This window comes from Nyctereutes procyonoides, unplaced genomic scaffold, assembly GCF_905146905.1.
Source record: "Nyctereutes procyonoides isolate TBG_1078 unplaced genomic scaffold, NYPRO_anot_genome, whole genome shotgun sequence".
In the NCBI taxonomy this organism is placed as follows: domain Eukaryota; kingdom Metazoa; phylum Chordata; class Mammalia; order Carnivora; family Canidae; genus Nyctereutes; species Nyctereutes procyonoides.
The window spans coordinates 25939996-25961876 of NW_026575051.1; the positions used below are offsets into that span (position 1 = coordinate 25939996).

Sequence of the window (21881 nt, forward strand, 5' to 3'; positions counted from 1 at the left end):
ATGGCAAAATCTATAAAATTCATTTGTATCCTGGAGTTTTCATTTTTCTTGGTCTTTTGATTTACTTTTGGTGAACCAAAATACAGAAAGCAAAAGTGAACTCAGTAGCAGTATCCATTGGACAAAGGAGTTTGACTACTTTGTCTTTCTTTGGGTTCTGCTTAGTTAGCATCATGAACCAGAAAACAGAGCTCTCTACTTTTTATCAAGGGTTGTCAAGACTCACACAAATTTTCAAGTATTCATGACAAAACTATTCAACTAAGAATGATTCAGATATTTATGACTGATAAAACTAGACTACTATAAAACTTTCAAATGAATTATGAAATAAAAAAAACAATAAAGAGAAAACAGAGTACTAAGTCAAAAACATCACTGCAACTAATGAAATGCAGAATCTGAATTAGTGCTGAGAGTGCACTTGAGTTAAGTGCAGGATTTTTATCTTCAATATTCCTGCTCTGGGCCCATTATCCTCTTAACTGTATCTCTGAATTCCCCAAGCTGTGCTAGAACAAGTAGTCCAACAATTTTCTCTTCACAAAAAACATGCTTATATTGGGGTCAAGTTCTAACAATTTAAAACAAATATTTTTAAAAAATAAATAAAATAAAACAAATATTTAACATCCTCTTTCTCAAAATGTACAGATAACAACCTTTCATCAAAGGCTTCTCTAAGAGTTTATCCTTTTTCTTAATTTTTTAGATAACCATTCTTACTTGGTTTGACATTAAAATTATCCATAAACTAAAAATGTATTATTTCTTACAATGAACAAAATACAGTTATATAGCAATTTTTCTTTCTAATATCCAATTCTTGTCTTAGAGCAATGATATATTCATTTGACCTATTATATAGATCCAATATACTCGTTGTCTATTCATATGGGTCTATTGCTTTGCTTTGGTTATTCATGTGTGTACTGAAATTTGCAATGTGTGAGCAAAGCAAAGATCAGGTCTAATTTTAAAAAGCAAAGCAAATATTAATACTTAAAATATATATATTGAGAAGGATAGGCCAACTAAGCATATATGTAGCACTAAATAATACAAAATACACTCATAGTATAAAAATGTGTATCAGTAAATTGAATCACCTTAGGATTCTGCTTAGAAATTCTTCCCTAACATAGGAAACTGCTAGACTGTCAATGGGTCCATGCAAAGGTTGCAGGTAATTTCATGGTGGTGTATTTTATAACTTGATCCCTTATCTAAAATCTACCATCTAAAAGAAATGTAATAAAAAACTGATGAAGCAAAGAGCTCAGTTAAAGTTCTCAGAACCAAAATGCCGTATGTCCTTTTCTTGGCTAAGACAAACCTTCAACCATTTGACTTGGTCAAAAAGAAGGAGTAAGAAAGAAAACTGTCCCAATCTTGATCTGGGGCAATACTTGCTGTATGGTGCCATGCTTTCCTCTTCTGGGATCTACCTAACACCCCCGATAAAATGCTGGAGCACTCACTTTGTTAGATTGTAATAAAATTGAGAAGCCTTACAGAGAAATTAGAATTACCTACCCAATTAACCTTGAGACTCCTGTTATTAAAGCAGACATGAAAAGGTACAAAAGCCTTAGACCAGCCTTTTGACTAGCCTAATACTTTTTAAGTCAAACATTCTGGAAATCTTTGAATTACCTTTCTTGGAAGCATTTTCCCTTATTGGCAACTCTGATATGGAACTTTGTCATATGCTTCAAAATAAGGCGCAAATAAATCACAAAAACATCAACATGCCAAATACACAAACCCATACAAAACCCCAGAAATTTTCAAAGTCTTTAGTAGTTACCATGAAAGGGCAGTAGAAACACAAAAAGAGAACAAATCCAGTATTTGGAAAATGGCTGTCAATGTTGATAATCTTTTAATTTTATAAATAAAATTGTAGGAATGTGTTCCTGTCATCTAGCATTATATAACTAACCATGACAAACTCAGTTGCCTAAAATAATAACCATACCATTATCACTATGTGCAGGGATTCTGTGGGTGAAGGACTTAGACCGAGTACATGGGGATAATTTGTTTTGCTCTTGGAGTCTGGGGCTGCACATAGAAGGACTCAAAACAGCCTGTGATCACTCAAATGGCTAGAGGCTGATATCATCTGGAGAATTCTTTACTTGCAGGTGTGATGCCTTGCCTTAGGATTATTCAAAGGCTCGGCTCCAGTGGGATTTCCCACTGCTACCTATCCAAGGCCTATCCATATAACTGACTTCCTCACAATGGGGGGGGGGGGGGCAGCCCTAGAGATTCTCAGAATCTTTGCAAAGCAGCTTAGAGCTCCTAAAGGCAGTGTTCTTGTAAATGAGACAGAAAGTGCACTGTGTCTTCCCACTGATCCTTAGAAATCCTGAAGAAGTGACACCTCCTCTGCAGTCTTTCTGTTACTAGCGAGTCACTAAAACTATCCAAATTCGAGAGGAAGAGAATTAGACCCTACTCATCTTTCTCTAAGAGAAATGTCAAAGAATTTTTGCAGCCATCTTGAAAACTACCACAGAGTGTGTAATTTAAAATATTTCTAAGATATCATCAGTCCCTTTCTGTATTGGAGATATCCCATTTGAATTTTCAGTTCAATATTTTGAGGTGGACAATACATCTCAGAACAAAAAGGGATAGGCTTTCTCCATGGTAGAAAATAAATACACTATTACAATTCTGGTTTATAATATATAAAATGTCTAGAAATGTCTCTGTCTTCATATATTCTATTTTTAATAGCTTAACAAATAAAAATTTCCTGCAATGTGGTGTGAGAAATCTTGACTCTGTGATTCCCTCATTTCACTTCTTATGGGAAACAAGGGTGCAGTCCAAATCATGAGTGACAAGTGGCAACGAAGGAAAACCAATTATACTAGTAACTTTAAAATATATATATTTTTGTATACCATCCCTAGTTTACAGTCGAGACATTAGGTCCTTGGCAGTTTTTCAAACAGCAGGCTTTAACCACAAAAACTAAAATAAATTTGTCTAATTGTCAATAAAATCAGACTAGAGGAATGTTAAGATTTAAGGTAATATAGAACTTTGATTCACAACATATAAAAAATACTGCCACCTCATGCTTTGTCATTGAAGTTTATGAAGAACTGAGCCTGGATAGGTTTATGGGTTGTTTTTTTTTTTTTTTTTCATTCTTAAGTCAAAGCCCCCTACAGTGAATGACAAACTATACATAAAAGGGTTTAACATGTTAATGTTGAAAATTATTTCACACTAGTATCATGATATATTTCACTCTTCAATTCAAACCTGACTATTTTATTTGTTTGGTCACTTGGAGTCCGAATATATCATATGTTGAAATAACCTTGTGTTGGTTCACCATTGAAACAAGTTTCCTTGAGTTCTCACAAAATATATATTTACAATGCACTGTTCCATATCACATGTGCTACTACACGATCCTTCAGGTGGGACCTTTTACTCAGTTACTCTCATTTCTCAAAATTCAGATCCAAGAAACAGAAGAATGCAGTGCATAAATCAAAAATAAATTCTCGCCTATCTGTAATTCCTCATATACTCTTTGTCCTTTACAAACTCAAGTGATACTTAAGCAAAGAATAAGGCTTATTCTTCTATCTCTGTTTGGCAGTCATGATAGGCTAGGCATTCTTTCCTGCAGAGCAAAGTGGAGAAAAAAACATTGTTGATCTACGGTGCAGTTTATTAGGGGCCCAGCTCAAATTAAAATCACTGTCTGGGCTCTTGATTTTTGTGGGATTACAAATCGCTTTGTTGTTAAGGATATTAAAAAGTTGAAACAGGAGTCTACATAACCGATCCCAGCCTGACTGACAAGCAGTGAGCATGGCCTCCCCCCTTCAGGATTTGAGAGACTAACTGTGCTGTTTGATGTAAGGCATAGCCCAGAAGCCAAATGAGAGAAAGATGATTGGTACGGGCTTCACACCCACCAGGCAGCAGCATCACTTTGAAGGTTTTCGGTTGATTTTATTGTTGATGAAAATCAAATTGCCATGAAATCAGAAAGGATTTACTAAAGTAGCCATCACCAAATACAGAAGATATATTATAAAATAGAAACTGCACATGATATTAGCACATCAAAGAGAAAGGCTTGCCTAGAGAATGATCACACACTTTCAAATAAAACTCCACCAAACAGCACTTTACTTTTAACATATAATCATCACGATGTTTTAAGACTGCATTCCATAATTTCAACCATGCTTACTAATATAAATGCCCAAATACCTTTCATTACAATATAATTTATTTGCAACATATCTTTCTGTGATTTCCATTTAAAGACAATGAACGTATGTGATAAATTAGCTTTGATGCTTTCCTGCTGTTTCCTCACTCTTATCTGGTTCTGCTCTCCTCTAACCTCTCAAATCTTGTTTCTTGAAGATAATATGTTTGTTCCTCACTCTTTCAAAGATAAGCCTGTAGACCACCACTTCTCTGTTCTCTCTCGCCAATCTCTGCCATCACATCACTAAAAATAGCAACACTCTATCCAAAGCTACAGTAAGTTACCCCTGAAGACTGCTCAGAAGCAACTGCTAGAGAAGCTGCAGCTGCGTGGTTATTTAGAACTGCCTGGCCATATGGTATATGAGGGACTCAAACTTTAAAGAAATTTCTGAACTGCCAGTTAATTTCCTGAGATATTTTGAAATATTGCAAACATACTGTATATATTACTTTCTAATTTTCTCCAAGAATATCTTTATCATCACCGCTAAAAGTTAGCTTCTGTTCGAACATTCCTGGAGAGTTTTAAGTACAATGTGAGTTTGCATATACAGTGATCTCACCAGTATGGGAATAAAATATTGAATATAAGATAGGATTTGATTACTGGTATTACCTCAGATATTACCACATTTCATTTTGTTTTGGTTTTTGTTTTCTCTCTGTTCACAGAGTTATTTGCTAGGTATAACTAAACTAAAAGGAATATTTCCTCCAAGCCCACCAAAACCAAAATAAGACAAATAAAAACACTGAAACTTGTTAGAATCTTACTACACTAAACCACTAGAATTCTATATCACACAATTCTATAATGATCTTATAACAAATCTTAAACTTCATATTTTTCTAATGATGAAAAAATCTTATTAGATTTGTAAAAATATAGTTAAAGAGAGAATGTCATGAGAATGTCACTCTCTCCACCCTCTAATTCAATGGCTGATATTTTAACTCTTTCTTTTTTTTTTTTAAAGAAAGTTAAACAGATTAGGATGTTTAATTAAATTAAAAGCTGTAAAGCTGGGTGAGGGCTTGACTCATGTCTAATGCTTCTTTTCTTTTTTTTTAAAAGATATTACTTATGTATTCATAAGAGACACAGAAGAGAGGCAGAGACACAGGCAGAGGGAGAAGCAGGCTCCATGCAGGAAGCCCCATGTGGGACTTGATCCCGTGACTCTGGGATCTGCCCTGAGCCAAAAGCAGAGGCTCAACCACTGAGCCACCCAGGCATCCCTAATACTTTTCTACTGAACCTAATATTTAATCTATAGTTGAGCACACAGCGGAGGTGTAAGAAATGCTTTTGCATAGTAATTTTGTCCTGACTTAGATAACAATCCAAATAACCTCCTTTTTATCATGAAACACAGATCAAATTTAAGATATATACTGTGTAAAACAAAATATATATATATATATATATGTACTGTGTAGCATCTTAATAGCAGAGTCAACACAGAAAAATAATCTGTATTATTTTAATACATAACAGTTATTAAAATGTTTATTCACTTATTTATTGTCTGGCCTTCCCATTGGAATGTGATCTCTAGAAGGAGAAAAATTTTGGTCATACTCATTACTATGAACTAGAACTATAGATGACACACAGTGTGACCCAGAAATAAATAATTCTACAATTAATGCATGAATATATTCCTGTGTGGTCATATATATACGTACACATGTATATACTTCCCCTGAAGAATCAGATAAGTTTTATTTATTTGTTAGAAGAACAAAATCACATATGAAATTTTCCTTCCTGATCAGGTCATGTTGCAGAGAGGTAAAATGGCGGCATAGTGATTAATATTTTACCAAGGATTTATTTTTATTTTAATCAAATATTCACTGAGGTAAATTTTTGCATATCCATATCTGTGGTTTTGTTTTAACTGTGCCCCCACCATCCTTGGCAGTTAAGGTCTTATCTAGATTCTATAAAATGTAGTTTATAGTGCAGTACATTATTATTATTATTATTAAATGTTCTCATTTTCCTTCATTTTGTAAAGGAACAATGAAAATACTTGAAGCATAGACAAGCATGATAGATCACCTAAAAGGTAATCAATGAGAAGCTGGATTTTAAGTAACAGCTAATATCAGTAAATTAAACCTAATGGAAACTTAATAGAACTAAATTTGTTTCCAACTAGATTTTCAAATAGTTATGCTGGTTCCTAACATACTCACAGGGAAAAAGGAATCCAATGTAAAACTCTGTGAACAGGAAAAAAAAATCCAAATATATGGGAAAAAACAATAAACACCCATTTGCTTTGAAAGATATGTAGCGCCTATTCAGATGCTCTGGTTACGCAAAGCTGACTGGGATATTTCCCTGGTTGGTAGGAGTATATAGTTTAATGAGAGAAACAGAAAATCTCAAAAATATGTTAAGTGATAAGAAGATTTAACCTATCACAGGAGTTTCAGAAAAGCCCCATTAGGGAGATGATGACTGATCTAAATCTTACAAAATTGCGAAGAATATAAAAACACACAAATATGAAGTACATAGTATAAGACTAGGAGATATCTGTTCGGTGACATTTCCCACTGTAATTTTCGTCAAGATTTCACATTAATACTTAAAAGAGAGAACTCCTAAACAATTTTCTAAGTAATTTCTATAGTCAGAAGTAAATGTTTGAATATTTTGAATATTTTCCATGGTAACATATCGAATCAGAAAAGCATGGCCTGGTCAAACAATATTACCTTAATATATCCACCCTTTCTCAATGAATTCTAAAAGATCCTTTATGAATAAATCTCAATAAACGGTGGTTATTTTTCCAAAACAATGAATTCTAACACAGAGAAAATTGCTATCACTTTATAAAATGGGAAAATGATGTAGTTCAGATGTGAAATAAATCATTTTGAACATCAAATTTCATATATTTCTTAGTTTATTTGTTCTTTTGGGGTCAGGTGAGTTGTTTAATATCACCGAAAATTTTCAAAAATAAGCGGAATTCTCTTGGATTTGCAAATAAGTATTTGAAATTGCTTCTGTAAGAGGCTCAAAGTGAAATGAAGCATAGAGATAAAAAGAGAGAATGATACAATGGATGTGATTAGGTGACACAGTTGAAGAGAGAAAAGGGATTCAGACAAGGAATTAAAGAAAATGAGCATAGACATATAGAAACATCCTACAGGGACACAGAAAAAGTGAGAAGATTTGACAACAACCCACACAAAGGACTAAAGAAAATAAAGACACAGAATTACATGTTCTAGGGAAAAAAAAGAAAAAGATGGGTAATTGATTTTTATGAAAATAGAGGAATCGACTGAGAGTGCAACAATGTGGTCCCAGAAGGTGAAAATCATAGGAAATAACAAGAGAACTGTGTAGATGTGCTTGTAATTTTGGGCATGAGTGTTACAGGTAACCTCCTGTCTGTGTTAAATATCAAATTCAAAGTTCAGTACCTTTGCTTTATCTCTCATTGATCCTTTGCCCAGGATAGACATTTTAGCACCTGTTTCTTCCTGTAGTCTCTTCAAGGAGTTTCCTCTTGGTCCAAGCAATTTCCCCACAAAATTGAACTAGGAAACAAAATCAATAGAATTCTGTTTTAAAGTAGAAATAAAGTAATAATTTTCACTAAAAATAAATGATGGTTTATGGGCTCTCAAACTTTACCATGCAAAAGAGAGTTATGCCATTCACGCACATAGACACACACATGAAACTATTTCAGACCTCTGGTCTAGGACCCATTTTAAAATGGATGCCTCTTACTAAAGGATTGTCAAAATCAATAATATATTGAACATATCACTTATAGTAGTTACATAATCAAATAAATAAATCACCTAAAAGAAAGAAATTAGGGACGCCTGGGTGGCTCAGAGGTTTAGCGCCTGCCTTTAGCCCAGGGGTGTTCCTGGAGTCCCAGTATCTAGTCCCACATCAGGCTCCCTGCCTGGAGCCTGCTTCTCCCTCTACCTATGTCTCTGCCTCTCTCTCTGTGTCTCTCATGAATAAATAAATAAAATCTTAAAAAGAAAAAGAAAGAAATTAGGGAGAAAGAACTATGGTTTTTCTTTTTCCAGATTATTGAAATTAAAAAAAAAGACTCTGCACTTTCAAAATTACAAAAGTTAACATTTTAAATAGATATTTAAGATTTTTATTTATTTATTTTTGAAAGAGAGAGAGAGAAAAACAAGACCAGAGACAGGAAAAGGGAAAAGCAGACTCTCCTGCTGAGCAGAGAGCTTGATGGAAGGCTTGATCCCAGCACCCCAGGATCATGACTTGAGCCAAAGGGAGATGCCTAACTGCCTGAGCCACATGGGCACCCCTTAAAAAGATTTTTAGAGTAAAATTTAATATTCATTTTTGTTAAGCATTATCTGTGCCCATAATATTCTATTCCAAATTTCATGTTTCAGAAAAAAAGCAATTCCATTATTCTTCAGTTATACATTCTCTCTCTTTTTTAATTTAAATTCAATTAGCCAACATATAGTACATCATTAGTTTCAGATGTAAAGTTTAATAACTCATCAGTCGAGTTCAACATCCAGTACTCATCAAATCACATACATTCTCTATGTTAAGGAGTTGTTCTAAGGATCAGTAAATAAAGGATGTGATCACATATACAGAAAAGTTTTAAAACACCACTGATAGCACATATTTACAAAACATTTTCTCTAAATAGGAAATTCTTGGAGGTTTTTCAATTTGAAATGAATAATGAATATTCAGGATGAATAATTTGTTTATTCAGGATAAATAATTTGTTTATTCATCCTGAAACATGGTTAAAAACAGGTGAAATAGTAGCAGTTATCAGAGTATGTTGTCAGCTACTAAAAGAACATTAGCACAGCAAATGACTTGGATAATAATTTGCTGATTAATTTAAAAAATACAAAGGGCTAGAATGCACCAAAAACTGTGTTGGGTAGTGAAAAACAAAGATAAATAAAATTAAGTTACTGCCTTCTAAATCAGAGACTTTTTATATATATTTTTAAGTCTATAGTCCTATAATAAGAAATACACCTTACTGAATGGTGATAAACTAAATGCTTTTCCCCTAAATCTAGGATAAATTAAAAAAAGTCTGTTCTCACCACATTTATTTAATATTGCCCTGAAGTGTGGATTATTGTAAATGGAGCAGCATAAACTTCATAAAAATTATAGAAGGTAAATTGATTTTCAACAAAAGTATATAAGCAATAAAATTTGAAAAGCAATTTTTAGCAAATAAAGCTAGAACAATTAGATATTCATATGCAACAAACAATAAAGCAAAACAAAACAAACAAAAAAACTTTTTTCTGTCCTACCTCACATTTAGGCAAACTTTGAGATCAATCATAGATGTGAACATAGAAACTAAAATTATAAGAATGTTAGTTAGAAGGCATATAAGAATGTCTTTGCAAATTTAAACAGGGAAAGGTTACTTAATAATAAACAAACAGCACTCACTAAAACTTTTGCTCACCCAAAAGCCATTAAGGAATTAGATAAATTCAACACAGTCTGGGAAAATATACTCCCTATGCATACATCTGAAAAATTATTAGTATCCAAATATAACACTAAATGTTTACTAACTGGAATTAAAACAAAAACTTAAAAAATGATTAATATGTAGATCTATAAAAAACTCCATCAAGTCAATAATTAAACACACACATATCAGAATTACTAAACAAAAAAAGACCAAATGTTGACAAGGATGTGGAACTACTAGAGCAACCACTGCTAGGAGTTTAAAATGATATAATTGAAATGGAAGGATTGACAGTTATTTATAAAGTTTTATTTATTTTTTATTTATTCATGAGAGACACATGACAGAGGCAGAGACATAGGTAGAGGGAGAAGCAGGCTCCTCAAGGAGAGCCTATGTGGGACTCGATCCAGGGATCCTGGATCAAAATACAAAATAACTTGTATAAGAATGTCCACGAAAAAAAAAAAAGAATGTCCACGATATCTTACTCATAATCACCATTAAACTAGAAATAAACCAGTGCCCATCCAAAGAGAATCAATAAGTTTATACAAAAATAGAAAGCTAATCGTCAGTGATTAACACAGCAGCATGGATGTACCTCTCAATTATGTTGAGTGAAAGACGCTAGATACAAAAAAGTGTGTGTTAGATTCCAATGATACAAAACTCTAGAGGCCAAAGTCATGTATGGTGTTATAATTCCCAAGAGTAGTTGCCTATGGAAAATAGGCCAGGATTGGACTGACTGGAAAGTGACAAAAAGGAAACATCTGGGGTGATGGAATTATTCTATATTTTGCTAAATGTATAGGTACATTTTTGTCAAAACTCCTCAAGTCATACGCTACAGCCTCAGCATTTCACAATATGTAAACAGTACTTCAAATTAGAAACGGAGGAAAAATTAGAAAGTTGAAAACATATAAATATTTTTAAAATAATATCATAATTAAATGTCCTGCAAAGAAATACTAATCCCAGGCAGTTGACAAAGGAATCTCACTAGACTTTTAAGAAATACATCGTTCCAATCTAGGCAGATGTTGGAGGAGTCACTGAGAAAGATGTGACTGCCTATTGACCCCAAGACCTGGTCTTTGGCAACCAGAGGCTCTTAACCCCCACCCTCGTCCTTGGAATTTATGTTCTGCCCACTGATCCCACAATAGGAGCCACTTCAAGGACACAGCTTTGAGAAAGAATGATGTGTTATTGAGATCATCTGGGCTGTATACATGACTGAACCCTATTAAGGTCTCTATGCTGAGATCTATTCATTTTGTAGCCACCCAAGACAAGCCTCATATATAAGTTCCATTGCTCATTAAACTTTTCATCTACCAATATGGAGTAGCCTACTTCTTTCCTCAGTCTGTCCTTGCTCTCTGTGTATGGGAGCCAGTTTTGAAATTCACCCAGGAAATTCTGGAGATTGTGTGCTAATAGCAGACTATCCAGAGAAAGAAATGGAGAAATATCCCTCTACTCAGTTAGAGGCTAATATAACCTTGATAGTAAAGGTCAAGCAGAAAAGGCAATTTATAAAGCAAATTCACTCATGAAACAAAACCCACCTAACAAAGCAGTATCATAACCAGGGCCTGTTGCATATACAAGACACACATAATGAGTAAGTTGTGTTTATCACAGATACACAGGTAGTTTAAGATTTATAATCTCTAACTGTAAGTCTTACTAGCAATGGAGAAAAGGAGGTTAACATTTTGTTTGAACAGTAAAAAAGGCTAAGATTTTATTTAAAAAAGAAAAATAATTTTATAAAATTCAATTTCAATAATTACAAAACTCACATCATCTGAAAAATGAAGGAAATTTCCTTAACCCAATGGAAGCTTACTAAAACCCAGTGAGAATTGTATATTTAATAATGAAATAATATCAAAAACAAGGTAAAGATGTACATTCTTATTTTAGTCAACACTGAAAATTTAAGCCATTGAATAAGATAAATGTTATAAATGTCAGAAAGTAAGAAACAAAGTACTACTCAAGGCTTATATAATTTAAATACATAAAAACCTCAAAGTAATTTCAGAAAAATCATTAGATTCAGTAAAAGAGCTTAGCAAGGTGTTTCATACAAAATCAATATAAAAAAATCAATTGTATTTTCGTACATCAGCAACATATAATTAGTAATTTTACAAAGAGAGAGAGATACCATTTATGGCACCAGTAAAAAATAAATTACATTTTCTAAGAATAATTTTAATTGTTTAACATCAAAACTTTTACAGAGAATATATAAAATACATTAATAAAGCTTTCAAATGGATATAAATAGATTGAGAGATAGATTATGTTCATGGATAGAAAGTCTCAATCTATTATTTTCAATTATATCTATAGATTCTGTACAGTTCTAATTAAAATCAAACAGGATTTGGATCAAGTCACCAATTGATTGTACAATTTGCATGAAAAAGTCAAAGCCCAAGAATAGCCAAAACATTCAGAAGCAGAACAAGTTAAGGATTATGCTTATCACATACAAAGACTCATTATAAAGCTATATTAATTATGATACTGTGATTATGTATAGTCCTGGAACACATAAGAAATAGAGCAATGGAATCCAGAAACAGACTCTTGCTCATGTTAAAATATATGATACAGGGAGCAGTACAAAGCACAAAGGCAAAATAATGGCCCCTAAAGATGTCAATGCACTAATACCCAGAATCTGTAAATCCATTATCCTACAAAAGGGAATTTGCAACTCTAACTAAATTAGGAATCTTGAGATGAAGAGATTATCCTGGGTTATCCAGGTGTGCCCAATGTCCTTGTAAATTAAAAAAAAAGGCAACAGAGTTCAAGTTTGGAGTAATGCAGTTGCTGGTTTTGAAGATGGAAGGCAGCCATGAACCAAAGAATAAGAGTAGCTTCTACAAGCTGTAGGAGTCAAGGAACAGATTCTCCCTTAAACCCTCCAGAAGGAATGCAGCCTTACTGACACCTTAATTTTAGCCCATGAGAACCATTTTAGACTTCTAACCTTCATAACTGTAAAATAACAAATCTGTTTTGCTTTAAGTCATAAGTTTGTGTTAACTATTACAGAAATAATAGGAATCTAATATCCTAAGTAAAGAAGGGACTGTCTAATACAGAGCATAATTGGCTATCCATAGTAAGAATAATGAAACTGCTTCTTACATTATAACAAAAATAAATAAATATTGATGGATTATAGATTTAGGAGTGAAATGCTAAATTTTTAAATTTCTGACAGAAAAATATAGGGAAATAATGTCTAAGTGTTCTAAAACAAGACATAAAAATGTGCTAATTGTAAAATAAATGTTTGATTAAAATTAAGAATATTTTAAGAGGAACACATAAGTCACAAATTTGAAAATATTTAGAATACATGTTACCAATAAAGCATTAGGTTACAAAAACAAATATAAAAATGTAAGGAAAAGACAGTTTATTAGATAAAAGATAAAATCATGAATGTTACTGAAGAAAGAATAGCAAAAGAAAATGCATGAAAATTTCAACCTCATTAGAATTTAAACAAAAATCAAATTAAGATGATGGTACACACTGTGTTGGTAGAAATGAAGAAGTCAGAAACCAAATATTGGTCAGCATATGAAACCATAAAGACTCATACACCCTGCCTAAAGGAATGTAAATAGATACAACCATTTCGGCATTGTCTTGTAGATCCGTAAACAAATTTAACCTATGTCTCAGCTATTCCATTACTGGGCATATTCTGTAGAGAAGTCTTAGCACATCTACAAGAATATTAAAAGTCTCAAAGCTTGTAAGAGCAAAAATAATTGGGGAAAAGCCATCAATTCAAGAATGATATGCTGTCAGGTTAACCCTATACCAACACACTTGTCTATGTCTGTGTTTCCCAGATCCCCCTCCACATATGCTACCTTTTGTGGATTTTGTCAATAATAGGAAGTCACATGAGATCCAGAAAGTGAACATGATTTGGAGTCCATTATTCTTGGCAAATCATGGTGCCCAGCGTGGCTGTTTTACGGACTTCTACAATGTGCTCCCATTCTGTGGATACAGGAGCCCCACAGACTGTTCCAAAGCTTCCAGTTCTAGGTTCTGGCAAGCTTCAGGCTCAAGTATTCACTGTCCATGGGTGGCGACTTTCATAAGGTCCTGACCCTCATTTCTTCCAACATCATGCTAGTTCTTATAGATTATAATATTATGTCCAGAGTAGATCCTATTTTCCTTCCAGAATCATGAGTGGTACAAATGATTAAGTAAACTGTTACGTATCAGTAGTAAAATATTTACAGCAGTGAACACAAATTACCTGTAACTACACAAAATTTCATTATTAAATCCCAGAAAAAAAAATTTGAGTGGAAAATTCAAGCTCTAGACATATGGCACTGTTTTCATAAAACCCAATGAGCAAAATTAATAAAATTTTATTTATGAATAAATGCTTAAGTGGTTAATCTAATCCTCAAAAAAACAGGTATAATAATAAACAGAAAATTCAAGGTCTTGTTATGTCTGGGAATGGATATTAGAGAATGTGATCAAAGGAAGCATTCAGGTGGTGTCAAAGTAATAGGTAATATTTTAGACTTTAACTTAGAGGTTTATGAGTATCCATTTTATTTTGTTTTTTATTCTGCATGGATTACACATATTCTTTGAATGTGTTAAATATTATATATAACTTAAAAAAATCAAACAGATCAATTCCAGTTGAGTAAATTTTGACTGAACTTCTCTTTAATATTCTGTTATAGAACCTTCTTGCCCCTTTACTGGTAGTAGTAAAACATCAAATAGAAAAATATCAAAGCACTCAAAGTGATGTCTCCATTGGGAATGCTTATTGCTGAAAGGAAGAGACAGCACTTCACGCATTCCTGGTTGAGAACAGGTTATTGACAAAATATATATATATATGGGCCATACTCTTGAGAAGTTTCTGTTCTATGCCTTGATTATTGTGACCCATTTCGCAACACTTCTGTTTCTACAATACGGTAGCTTCATTTCTAACTAATGACCAATTGAAACCAATTGTCTGAAACTGTAAGGGAGATATCCCTTTTAATTCTTTCATAAACTCTATCTTTTGAAATAGAACAGATATATCCAACAGAATAAAGGTGTTATATAATCAGAGATTTAACTTAAACTGATGGAAAGAAACTTTTCTGAGTAACATTAATTATGTAACATTATTTTAAACATGCAGTCCTTTTAATGTGTATTTAAAACTTGTAAATATACAATCCACCATTTGCTTTTGCAACAAGTATTTATTTATCATACCTTAAGTTTGCTTACGTGATTTTATCACTTCCCTAATATCTGCAGTTTTTGGAGCCAACAATGAGGGATGGCTCAGAAAACTTTTTTCCCCCTAATTATTGCTTGGATAAGTAAAATGCCCCAACATCAGTGAACATGTAGAGCATAATGCTTAAAAGCATGGTTCTGAAGCCAGATATGGGTTTGTAAATTCACTAGCTATGGGAATTTGGCTAAATTAATTAATTGCCAATTAGCTTCATTTTTCTTATCTGTAAATGGGGAGAATAAAGATAATAATACATGTACACTAAGTGCTCAATAGATGTGGGTTGTTCAAAGAAAGCAAAAACACTAATTTGAAAAGATATTATTTTTACTGCATTATTATTTACAACAGCCAAGATATGAAAACAACCCAAATGTCCAATGATAGAAGAATGGATAAAGAAGATGTGTGTGTGGGGGGGGCATATTACACAGCCTAAAAAAAAGAATGGATATTGCCATTTGCAACAACATGGATGGATCTAGAGGATATTATGCTAAGTGTAATAACTCAGACAAAGACAAATCCTGCATGATTTCATGTATATGTGTAATCTAAAAAAATAATCTAAAAAATCTAAAAATCTAATAATCTAAAAAAAAGTCTGTTGCATTGCAAACAATGTAACAGACTTTTAAATACAAAGAGCACTCTGGTGGTTGCCAGAGGGGATGTGGGGAAGGACAAGTGAAATAAATGGGATTAAGAGGTACAAATTCCCAGTTATAAAACAAGTAAATCATAAAGATGTAAAAGTACAGCTTAGGGAATGTAGTCAATAATATTGTAATAACCTTCTCTAGTGACAGATGGTGACTACCTTTCTCGTGATGAACACTGAGTAATGTATGGAATTGTTGAATCAATGTGTTGTAAAACTGAAACTAATATAACACTGTATGTTAATTATATCCTATTAAGCATGTTGTTATTATTACATGATTATTATTTTTTCAGGAGATTGTAATAGTGTCTGACACTCATAGTGAAGTTTGACTTTGGTAACCCTTATTCTTTTATTTTTATATTAATATTTATATTTATTATGATTTTATGATTATTGGCTACTATTGCTTGCTACAATTAGCATTTTTGAAGGCTCACCGTGTGCTGGACACTAAGTTCTCTACAAGGATGATCTCACAGCAAGTGTGGTGGCAAGAGAAATGTTTACAAACATCTCCTCACATGGCTGTCTCTTCTGTAAAGGCAGGTGCCTCCATCCAAAGACTGGACAGCATTTCTGTTCGAGACTTTAAAACATAAGATGTAATCTTGAAGCTAGTAACTATTTTTTACGTTGTGCTTAGTTTTTGGAAATTTACATTAAAATAAATTCTGAAAATAGCCAATACAAAAGTTGTTCCAATAAGACATTTTTCCCCCTATACTTTCATCCTATATCCAGTCCTCCTTCAAACAAAGTCAAATGACATAAGCATGACAGGTGTATTATCAGTTCACTTAAAACCGTTGGTTCTAACCTTTTCTTTAAAGAAAGTCTTTTTTAAACAGAAAATAACTGAAACACTACACAGCAGTGTCTTCAATATTTAGCTATAATTTAGTAACTTGGGAACCTCTAAGATTCTTGAGGCTTAATAGAGTGAACACAGCTGTGTTTTCAGTATGTTAAATATCTTCAAATAATTTGAAGGTATTTTATCCACATGTGTTCTAAGAAAATTAAATTTATGTATGTCAAATTCATTTATGCTTAAGTCACTGAACAATTGTTTTGCAATAACTTTTATATTCAAAAAGCCTTTTTAGCAATTTTAATCAGATTTTTATTTTTTTCTAAAAGGAAATACTCATGGCAAGTAATATTAACCAAAAGAACACATTTCAATGGATTTGTAAAGCTACAAAATAATAATTTGTGCCAAAGCAAGTGCTTTTCATAAAGCTGGGGACATTTTAAGAAAATATTTTAGGGACATTTTTAACATAGTAAACCTAAGAAGAGTTTAAAATTAGGTGAAAATAAACTTCAATAATATTGAACATATGTATTTCAAAGTTTACCAATTCATCCTCTAAGTATCAGATACCCCAGAATCTATAGTCTTCCTTTATACCCTTTCTTCTTGATTAATGTGTTTCTTCATGATTAGTAATATTTCATCAATATTTGTATGAAATAAACCTTTTTTTTTTAACATGTAGCATTTTTCTAATGAAATGTTTGTAAACTAATTCCAGCAGCTCTGTTTCTTACACAGAAGAGGAAATTCACCTGGCCTTAGTTCTCTTTTTGTGGGCACTAAGATTACATCTGCTTTGTGATGAAAGGGCAGAGTCCATCACTAAGGGCCACTTGTGGAGAATGTCTGAACTACTAGTCCCTGCTGCTGGCCTCATCCATTCTTTCATATGCCACAACTGGATCTAAACTCCCTCATTTCCTGATCCTCAAATTCTGCTTGTCTTCACATCTCTATATTTGAACACCATTTTCATCTCCATCCTAGTTCTGACTTGAGTATGAATCCTCTCTTAATCAGTAGGAAATCATAGAGTTGCTGTTCTGTATTTAGGAATTCAATATTAAATCATCCTTTAGTATTCTACTCTTGTGTTTGTCACTATTAAAACAAAGTTAAACAACTTTTGCAGATTTCACAAAGAGAGACCATGGTTACAGATCAAAAAAAAATATTCTTCCTTTGTAAATAGGCAGGAAATGACAACACTTCAGGTACTCATCTCAGCAAAGATCAAAGGACATTGGTGAGCAAGGATATAGAGCTTTATTCAACCATAAAAATATCAAGCTATGTCTGTAAAATTAAATAGTGTCACTTGGAATTTACAGAGAACTCTATTAAAGAAGGCTACTTTCAATTTAAGATAATATACAATGATGAGTATTCAAGAAAATGGTGATGGAGAGAGAGTACTTTAGAATTAACAATTAACTATAATAACAATAATTGTCAACAACTAAATGTTATTCAAAAACATATTTATATAAAATCAAGGGTAGAATCAATTCAGTTGCCTACTAAACACAATGGTTTAGCATTTAGAACTTGTGAAATGTATGGAGGATACAAAGGGAACCAGATATAAATACTTCCTTCAGGAAACTTACACTCTTGTGGGGGGAAAAGGGAATGCACATAAACTGTTAAAAATATTAAAAGAACCTGGTAAATGCCATAACAGAAGTACATTAAGTGCTACAAGAATTCAAAGGAAGAAGAAATTGCTCCCATACTGGGAAAGTTAGGAAGTTTGAGGATTTTGCAGAGTCTTGAACAGGGAGGCAGAAGCTGGGCAAAAAGGGGGACATTAAAAAGCTCAAAAAGAGAGACTGGGAAAGATGTAGTGGAGTGGAAAGAAACTAAAGATGGAGGAGCCCACTGGATGTTGGTGTAACCTTGATAAATGATAATGGAGCATAAAGTAAAATGGTCACCGAAATTAATTTGGGGGAATATGAAGAAAGGAGAGTGAACTAGTAATCAAAATATAGTCTACATTCAGAGGATTGAAAATATACTGCATCATGAATAAACCTGTGGAAGATGGGAGCAAAAGTTTTAGAGGGAAATTTGTGGTATATTCTACTTCAGATGCCCTCCAAATGGAGAAATCTAGTAGCTATATATGGATAGATACTGAGAGAGAAGTATGAAAATATAATTCTAGCTATTTTCTACATAGATGTGTGACTTAAAGTCAAGAAATTTCTAAGGGAGAAGGATAATGGGGGAAAAAAAAGCAGCAGCAGCCCGGGAAAGAAGTCTGAGGAGCATTTTTTTTTTTTTTTTTTTTTTTTAAGAAAAGAAAATAAGGAGGAGAGGCCAAGGACTAGTTTCTGGAAGAATACAAGAAGATGAGGAAAACAAAAGAAAGCTAGATTTTTAAAAATAAATCACTTAATCACCAAAACTTTTCCTGGGACACTGCACCAAAGCAGAGATGGGATATATGGGTAGCTGGAACAGAGGTAGAAGATGAGAATTCTGATGGAGACTTTCCAGGCAGAAGGAATAACATGTGAGAAAACCCCAGGAGCATGGTATGTTTGATAAACTGAAAGAAATTCCCATTTCTTCCCTAAGAAATGTGGCTGGAAGGGAGACAGACATAGAAAAAATATTCAGGTACTTATGACCCTATTGAGAATTTTGCTCTTAGGTTAAAAGCAGTGTAAAGTATTTGAAGCATCTGAGCTGGCAACGGGTGGAAGATGGGGGAAACGAATTGTGGGATGACTTTTACTCTAAAGGCATCTTGCTGACTGTGGTGTGAGGAATGGAAGGAGTTAAGTCAAGAGGTGGAGAAATCAGGAAGCAATAATTTTCACAGAGGCCAGAGATGGAGGTAGCCTAGAGATTGAGAAAAACAATCATTGGATTTGTCAATTGGGAAGAATTGGGAAGAATTTTGACCCTGTGCTAAAATACCAATCAGTACAATAGATGTCATCTCAGAATTTACACATTTCAAAATACAACAGCAAATGTCAATATATATATGAACTTAGAGTTTAAGTAAAAATAAAAAAACATAAGTAGCAATTGGTCTTGCTTGCCATGAGATCCCAAAATCCCACTGGGGATTGCTCTTTTCAGAAGGAAGTATTTGAATGTGAAGGAAGCATACATAGTTGGAGAAGAAGAATCCATTCACACCAAGTATAAAAATACAAGTCCTTTATAATATGGTCATTTGGTATACTTTGTGCTTAATCAGCATTTGTCTCTGGAAATTTCCAAATAACATGGTCTAGGTTAAAAAAATCACCCGACATTTTGTAATTTTACAGGATAGTCTGTGTTTTACGGAAACAGCAAAGAAACTTGAGAATATACTGACAAAAATGACTGAACGTGAATTTTAGTAACATAAATAATTTAACAATTTTAAATTTTAATGATTTTAATAATGTAAATAATTTAAGAATTTTAAACACATATACAATTCACGTCCCATTTGTTCTGCTATAAATAATTCTTTACTATGTTTCAGCACTTAAAAGTGTAAATCACATTCTCCTTTCACAGACAACTAAGGAGCCTTTAGTCATGTTTGAAACACTTTTCATTCTGTGTGGAACATCCTTAAATGTCTTCCGAACCACGTCTTTGCCATATTTAGATGACTCTACTTTTCCAAGCTCAAGTTATTTTTATTTGGAAAAATACATTTAAATTACTATCAGTAAGTGCAAAGAATCATTAATAAACAGCTCTAATCTTAATTATAACCACATTTCAAACCCAAACACTAACTGGTGCAGTATGTACAACTGTCTGAATAAAAGTTTCTACAGTAGTATACAGTGGGGTTGTCATACAGTCATTTGTAAAAGTAGATGATTGTTTACTCAGTACAATGACATGTAGGAACATAACTCTTTTTTATGTGTATCTTGGCACTTTTAGTACTTAAAAGATATTTCTTTGGCTTTTCAAATAATCACTAAAATAACACCTTAAGTTGGCTATATTACTTTAGAATTTTAAAAATCTTTAAATAAACCATAACAGTGCTATCATATAGAATCTTGAATTTCTAAAGTATCTCTTGTAAGCTGTTTACAGGTCTAAATTACAGATGTTTGTTCTTAACAGGACTTGTTCCTCTCTACGCCATGTCATGAAATCAATATAACAGTTTATGCTTAATATGGACATAATCATTTAAGAAGTGCTTATGGAGTATTTGGTATGTGCCAGGCACTATTCTATAGGGAATTGGAGCATATGACACTAAGTTCTTTGAGCATAGCGAGCTTGCATTATAAATATACACTTAGGGGCATCTGGTTGGCTGGCTCAGTTTGTTTTGTGTGCACATCTTGATCTCGGAGTTGTAAGTTCAAGCACCATGTTGAGTATACAGATTACTTAAAAATAAAATATTTAGGGCAGCCCCGGTGGCGCAGCGGTTTAGGCCACCTGCAGCCCAGGGTGTGATCCTGGAGAGCCCGAATCGAATCCCACGTTGGGCTCCCTGTGTAGAGCCTGTTTCTCCCTCTGCCTGTGTCTCTGCCTTTCTCTCTCTCTCTCTCTCTCTCTCTCTCTCTCTCTGAATAAATAAAATCTTTAAAAAAATAAAATAAAATATTTAAAAGAAACAAATATTTACTTCCAACTTAAAATAGCTAATTGCTTTTCTGTTTCCTAGATGTTATCTAGTTTCTTGAAGGTTTAGGCTGCTTAAAAATCAACTATTACAGGGATCCCTGGGTGGTGCAGCGGTTTGGCGCCTGCCTTTGGCCAACAGCGTGATTCTGGAGACCCCGGATCAAATCCCACGTCGGGCTCCTGGTGCATGGAGCCTGCTTCTCCCTCTGCCTATGTCTCTGCTTCTCTCTCTCTCTCTCTCTCTGTGACTATCATAAAATAAATAAAAATTAAAAAACATTAAAAAAAATCAACTATTACATTGTTAAGTATTTTCTTGAATATAATATGGATAGTCCTAAACATTTTAAAAGGATATGTCCTAATTCCCTAAGGATAAATATAAATTTAGTAGTAGAGTACAAGAGAGTTAATTTGATTAGCTCATTAAATCGCATCAATTTAATCAGTGTTAGTTAAAAGATTGGGTACTGTGAGCAGACTACTCAGGTGGCTTTTCACCCGATGATAGGTAGTACTCCTACTTGCTGAAATCCTCAACTGTGAAACTGATATGCATCTGTTAGAAAAGAAAACAGGAAATTCAAATCTCAGGTCCTTCTTCATACTTATTTAGTGGTATTAGAAATATAAAGGTACTACATAATGAAAGGAAACTTGTTATAGCAG

At 33.3% G+C, this 21881-nt stretch overlaps 1 protein-coding gene across 1 annotated transcript in view; it reads right to left on the reverse strand.

Moving 5' to 3' along the window:
• Positions 1 to 21881, reverse strand: part of KHDRBS2 (KH RNA binding domain containing, signal transduction associated 2) — a 546592-nt gene that overhangs the window by 334073 nt on the left and 190638 nt on the right. Inside the window, exon 3 of the mRNA XM_055330453.1 lies at positions 7720 to 7836. Coding sequence (XP_055186428.1) covers positions 7720 to 7836 — 117 coding nt within the window. The remainder of the gene's footprint in view (positions 1 to 7719; positions 7837 to 21881) is intronic.